The sequence below is a fragment of the Gloeophyllum trabeum genome (genome assembly GCF_000344685.1).
Source record: "Gloeophyllum trabeum ATCC 11539 unplaced genomic scaffold GLOTRscaffold_00003, whole genome shotgun sequence".
NCBI classification, from domain to species: domain Eukaryota; kingdom Fungi; phylum Basidiomycota; class Agaricomycetes; order Gloeophyllales; family Gloeophyllaceae; genus Gloeophyllum; species Gloeophyllum trabeum.
The window spans coordinates 2,844,352-2,851,375 of record NW_006920412.1 but is presented as its reverse complement, the minus strand read 5'-3'; the positions used below and the strand labels follow the sequence as shown (position 1 = coordinate 2,851,375).

At 50.4% G+C, this 7,024-nt stretch overlaps 1 protein-coding gene across 1 annotated transcript; it reads left to right on the top strand.

Annotated features, from left to right (window-relative positions):
• Positions 1–2,953: 2,953 nt before the first annotated feature.
• On the top strand, positions 2,954–5,742 carry GLOTRDRAFT_127095 (uncharacterized protein; the record flags this gene model as incomplete). Its single annotated transcript, XM_007865544.1, has 4 exons — positions 2,954–3,179; positions 4,794–4,877; positions 5,227–5,331; positions 5,399–5,742. 4 exons carry the CDS (start codon positions 2,954–2,956, stop codon positions 5,740–5,742), a joined length of 759 nt encoding a protein of 252 aa, XP_007863735.1.
• Between the last annotated feature and the right edge of the window lie 1,282 nt (positions 5,743–7,024).

The window sequence follows — 7,024 nt, the reverse complement described above, 5'->3', positions numbered from 1 at the left end:
AAGGGAACAATATCAAGAATGCTATATATGAAGTCTGAGAGAAGCTGTGCAGTCTTTAGTGCATTGGAGAGCGGAAAGGCGACCTCCAGTGTGACACCAGAACGCGGTTGCCACACGTCACACAGCCAGACGCGCTGATTTCAGGCGCGTTGTGACTCAAATGCGCCACGCGCATGCAGCTTCCTAGAGTCATTTTTGGCTCTTGCGACATTAGTACCAAATGTTCTGAAGACATATCTGGATGTATCGGAAAACTCGGATTCTTCGAAAATGCATCGTATCTTCAAACACTAGTCAAACAGATCTCTTTTTCACCCTATATGGAGGGAAAGAGGCAAAGTACCGGAAATCCAACATTTCCGATACATTTTAATCATCCTTCTGAGCATTTCTCTCAGCTATATCTTAGCCTGATTCTCGCAGTGTGAAGTGATCTACGTGTTCTCATTTTCGTGACGCTCGCTATTAGGGAACAAACAAAGCCAAATAACTCGCCGCGCGACCCAGGATTGGGTCTCCCCAGTAAAAACGCGAATTCAACAAAGTCACGTGCTGCCTACAACGCATCTCACGATTCGGACGCGACCTCGGCCCGAGCCTCTCGTTTGTTTTGTGATTGTTCAACATCCCTAAGTACCTATTTTCGGTCCCTGTATATTCCCGGACATACTCCGTTGGCGGCACAAAGGCGCGTACCTGAGTGTCCATGGCTCAAAGGTGTGCTCTATTCGGAGAGTCAAGCTCTCTGGCATCCCGATGTCCCTTCAGGGTGAACTGCAGGCGCGTTGCGTCGCGGATGTCCCGCGGGGTCCGGCGAGTTGTCGATTGAACATGCCGCAATGCCTTCTGTGGACATACTTTACATAACTAGGCTTGTAGAGTATGTTATTACATTCAGGTCAGATTAAGGTATGTGCTGTCTATACTAGTAATATTGTGAATGGCACGGGTAACCCCACGGGTGCCACGACGTGTACCCGTATTGAATCGCGCGCGAACCCGCATCGACGGATTGGCTACGGGTACACGGATTTCGCTTTTGAGAGCGCATTAAACGACGCCTTCTGGATACCCGGCACGGGCACGGTCAAATGCGACTCGTACCCTCCTCGCCCGATTGGTTCGGATGCCTCTGCCCTGTGAGGGACCAGAATTATCTCTTCCTGAGCACTGCCTGAGCCCTACCCACTCATGGTAGGTGTCATTTCCGCTCCAAGTCTTTCTTCTAGCTGATTTCAATGTAGATGCTGAGAATACATAGGTACAATGCAGGCTGTAGATACGGGTCTATATATTCATATTGGTAGGCCATGCCAACCCTTCTAGATCTGTGCATTTGTGTAGTCAACTCATAGTTATATGACCAAATGAAGCATAAATCATCTCTAATTGATGGTGCATAAGTGCTATTTATTGCTACCATGTATAATTTAGACATGTAATGTCAATAAGATCCATCATTCACTCTTTGATAGAATTAGTTCTTAATTATGTCTGATTTGCTCGGGAGGTTTTTCCTGATGATTATTATTCCTCCCTTGCATGCTCACTCATCATGAGCATGCCGCAAGCACATAGTAGATAGATTCCTATAGATATATAAACACACCTGTATTGTAGGTAGAGGTCAGATTTCGTGTAGAGACTTTCCCGATTCTTTACTTCATGTGAACTTCTCGACTCTGACATCTCGTGTGTGTCACTCTAACCGACAACTTCACATAGAGTAAGGGTATGTAGTTGCAATGCACTTTCGCATAACTCGCAGTGATACTATGTCAGATCTTCAGAGCTTACTGCGGTCAAAGCAAACCTTTGAATGTGCCGATCAGATTGCGGGAATCCCACCGGCGCGGACACCTTCAAAATTAGGCTCGGCCCACACTTCTTCAAGCTTACACACGGGCTCTACTGGCGCCTCTGGGATATCCTCAACTGATGGATAGTCCTCGACGTATTGATCATCGACGTCGGCTAGCAGATACGTCGTGTGGCTGCGAGCTGTCTGACGCAGGTCATAGTTACGTGAGATGGCGTGCTGGAATCCTGACCGCACATCGCCAGTGACGTGAAGCCTGCTACCGACGTTCGCGTCCCGGGTGCTAGGTACGAAGAAGCATCAGGGAAAAAGGAAGGGTCTGAAAAGGCTGAGCATCAGACTTTTCAGATGCGTCAGACTCTGCTCGACCAATCACATTGCGCGAAATTCTTTCAGCACGTCAGACCTTTAGAACCTCAATTTGGGTCGTTCAGACCCTGTATTCATACAACCCTAGCAAGACATATTGTTCATTTTGTGTATGGGATACAATACATTATTGAATACAGAAGTGGATTAGAATCAGTGGACCCAACAATTCACCCCTGCTCAATTGTTGTACCTGGATCAAAAACACATTTAGACATTTAGACCTTCAGACCTTCCCCTTTTTCCTGATGAAGGACCAGTGAGCGGCGAACAGGCGGCTGTGATAGACGACCAGGCGAATTTGGAGGGTCATTGCCTAGTAAATGTATTTTATTTGAGTGCTTGTCGATATAGATGGAGCATCGAAGGACTTTCAGCAGGAGATGCTTGGATAGCAGCGCGGTTGTGGCAAAGTTGAACTCAGAGATTCGGAAATGCCGATTAGACTTTTTCGTGGGTGCGGCAACATTCCACCGCTCGATTCTGAATGAGCCAATCACGAGCTTGACTCGCTCATCGGCACTCGTCTGCTCGACTCAGGTCGGTTGCACTGGTAAGGCTTTGGTACTGGTGTGCATAACCCGAAGGCCCCTTGCTCAGCCGTTCACACTATATGGTGCATGGTGCTTACAAACCCAGCACAAGGATTAGTGTCACCAGATCATACGCAAGCACGCCTCTTACCAGCTTCCCTCGGCATCGATTTACACTGGCTTTGCTCAAAACATACACAGTCGTCTCCAGTCCGCTAGAGAGGATGACGCTATGCCCACCGATGTATTCGCCCAGCGAATCATCAGCAAGATCGTCAGCCCTGATCCCCCAAACTATATGTTTTTCGGTTCCAAAGTCTACCATGCTCAGTGTGACAAGCTAGCTGCCGATGTCGCGGGTTCTTTCGATCGTACTGACGTATCGCGTCTTCAGGGCGCCTTGCTACCAGTCATGGCACTACCGTTCATCCTGAACATACTTCCGTCCCCGACTTCAAGTTTGTTACAAGACGATGGAACTCCGCGTTGCACCACCCACAGCATCTTTTCTTAGCCTATTTTCGCGTCTTCGTTGGCTGCTTTGCTATCACCCCTAGATTCCTTTTGTCAACACACGATAAGGAAGGCTTTATGACATTTACAGAGGGTTGGCTTGGGAACGGGAACCAGCGTGTCCCGCCAACGTCGAGAGCTGCTGGAGAAGTGATTTCATTATTGCCCAACGATCCCCGTGTGGTGACGGCACCGTTTTCTGTTTGCCCGTTCTCACGCCCGGTAAATCCTTTCCAACAGAATGCCAGGATGTTCGGAGAGGGAACTTGGAAGCCTCGTCGCCGAGCACTTTCGCTGTTACCCCATGTGGCTGTGCACGTAGTAGGTTCATGGTGCTATGTTGAGGTCCTACAGATTCCCATGTGCTCGAGTAGCCCGGTCTGAGCCCAGTTGACTGTCCCACAACAACGACAACGGCTTCTGTTCTTGTTGGCCGGATCAGTCTCCACCGTCTGTGTACCAAGACGGAACTCGAAGGACACACATGTATATTCGTTCCCCCGTCCAACACGGCGCTCATGGCCGGTCCCGTGTCTATTCAAGAAACCCCCAATGGATATACTCCCCGAGTCACCGTACGTACGCTCCAATCGATAACCTTGCCGTCGGTAATGCATGCGAACACTGCAGTCCTACCTAACCATCGTCATTAACGCTGAAGGCCGTACCGATACGTTTATTAGTCACGCACAGCCTCTCATGAGAGAGGGGGGGTCACTCGCCCCTCGTGGCTCGGAAGCACTCACGAAAGTAAGAGTGGTTCGGCTCTGCGACCCCACCAAAAACGAAATTCGAGCAAGGTGAATTAGTTGATATGTGGTGGATGGGATGAGGAGTTGTGAGATATCCAGGCGTGGATGTCTTACTGGACACACTGCTGCTTGGGTTAGCGACCACTTGCGAATGACCTTCAAGAAGAGACCTAGGGGAAGCCCAACACCAATATCGCCAATGGAAGTGATGCACATTGGTCCATGGGCCTGAAGTGACTATGTAGATACCCGTAGTAAAGAGCAAATTTATGGCAGTGAGTGACTCCAGAGATTCGACTATAAGTCCTCCGACCCGTCCAGTATGGCGAGATTTGCTTAGGTTCGCTTTCCATTAACAGTTATCCTGATTGACACGAACGACGATATGCAGGCAATTCTCACTGACCATGGACCAGCGACACGGCGTCCTGCACCTCGTTATCCGCTGACAAGTCAGCCACCCTGTCAACCATCGCGACACACGTCCATAGGTCTAATGAAGCGACGGTAGAACAACTCATCCAGGAGGAGCAGCCCTTCGCTCTCCGCCTCCCACTCATCCGCGTCCTCCGGTCCCAGCCATACCTGGTCTTCGCTCGTGTCTTGTAAGTACAACTTGGTTGCAGGTGCCCTCGCTCTGGTCACTGGTATCACCTTCGCCGGACTCGGAGGTGCTTCCCATCACGCGGAACGGGACCCATTCCAGCTTGCCGGTATTTGCTTCCTCCTTATCCCCCTTGGGATCGGATCATTGAACTGAGCATATACGTGACGGTGCTGCAATTCGCACTGACCTCGAACATCTAGGGAGCGTGTTCTACACCCGCGCCATCGAGAAGTTCGACGAGAATGTATTCGAGAGCGCGGGCTTCCCGCCTTGGGGCGCGGGAGGTATGAGCAGATCGCGGGACACGAGGCGTCGCCTGTGGCGTTCCTTCAGAAAGCCAGCGGGGAGAATGCGACCAAGCCCTGCACGGATAGCTTATGAGTTCATACAGTCACTTCCTTCATCCCCACGCTACGGCATGGCTGACTGCGAGTAAACAGCCCGTATACAGATCCCAAAAGTTTCGCGGCTTTGAGTTTGTCCATCGAGGAGGTCGGAACAGCTGCGTACCCAGGGGCAGCGCATTCGCTATCTTACCGCGATGATATTAATGCTGCCTGTGTGAGTGCATTCTTCGTGGTCCAGTACACGCGGTTAACCCACCTGGTTTCTAACAATCCATTCTGGCTATAGAGGCCCGCCAGACAAGCTGGATCCATAGCGCGGTCGACAAAGGTGAGCCTTGGTCGGGCCCATACCAGACGCCTTTTACGCCGTCTGGCGCGTACTCTTTTGCTTGTAAGTAATATCTCATCTCGATCACCGCACAAGATGACCACTCACCATATACCACTCGGAATATAAGCACCGTTCATCACGTCGTGCCCCGAGAGCAACCCTCCTTTGCCAGTCTGTCGTTCTATTAGTCCCTCGATGCCCAAGGCAGGGTCCACCATCAAAGTTTCCGTCGACAAATCGGACTCTACCGGCATGTTTATGGCATACTACTTCGGCCTGTCTGTCCTATCCTTAGAAATCCAGGACGGGCAGATGATTATTCCGGAGGGACTTCAAGATGTGGTATTCGCCAGAGTGGTGTCTGAGAAGCCCACAGAGGGCAAGCCGCCTAGCGACGAGACGATCAGGAGCGGGTTAGTGGTTATTGATTTTGGGCTGCCTGCTGACGCGAAGTATGAGTCGCCCATGTAGATCCTTGCCTAGTTTTTTCCTTTCATTTTACATCAGTTCCATAGGGTCAAATTGGTGCGAGTCTGTAAATGTGATGAGGTTGTCTATTGTCATCGGATTTGAACATACCCCTAATTTAGAGCTGTCACTGCCTGAAGTCCTGCGGCGCAACTAGATAAACCCAGATTGACGGAATTACTAGCAAGCGGTATACCGACCGAGGCCTTTCAGATACCACACAATTCGTGCATGATACTTATTGCCGAGGATTTCCGGATGATATTACAAGGTTTTCGCCCGCAATTGTCAGAAAAACTTACCTATATGGCGTGTCTGCACTACATGAGCAACGTATAATCAAAGAGATCTGCGCCGGTGTGCCCCTCCTTTGAGAGGGGTTATGCCAAACCCGCAATACATCGCACTTTTCGACCAACCGGCAAGTTCCGGCGTCCCATGTTTGGCTCCAGTGGCACACGGCTACACTTGAATCTATCTCGCGCAGCTAGACTCCGGTCCATGCATAGACTATACTTTGCATCTCACTTACATATCGAAGTAAACAATCAGTACTGAATTCCATCTCTGAAGTCTTCTTGGCAGGGCTAAGAGGGCATCGACAGCCAGCGTTGTCTTTGCTCGATGATCGAATATCGGGCAGGTATTGCGACAATCACAAGTACGAACTGATTATGGATCCTGCCCTTGTTCAGTACACCCTCGCCTACCGCGTACATGGGGGAGTGTGAGATTTTTATAGCGAATAGATTCAAAAACGAAATGTAAGGCGCGTTTGCGCGTACAGTGTCGTAGTACGGAGCAAACGCGGTGAGGACAAAATGTACGCTACCCAGGTATATATGAGCTCTACGGTAAGGTACTATCGGATAAAAATCAGATAAGGGTGTGAGCGGCCGCTCCGGGCCGCCTATGCGAGCTCGCCACATCCTGTCATTCCAACACACCCCCTCGAGCGAAGCATAGGCAGTAAGTGAAGAAAAATAACATATCAATAAGAGAAATATTGTCCATACGAATAGCACCCCCTCAAGGTATACACCCCCTGAATCACCACGCGTCGTCCTCGCTGTCTTCCTCAACCACGAGCGCAGCGGTTTCCTTCTTCATCGGGCAGTCGGCCTGGTAGTGACCCTTCTTCTGGCACGAGAAGCAGGTAATCGCCTCCAAAGGGGTGCGGCGTCGGACCGAAGTGACCGCTAGCGCTTCATCGGACGGCTCGGTCTTCACCCGAGGCCTCGTAGTTGCTGGTGTAACCTGGCGGGCTTCTTCATGAGCAAGCGAC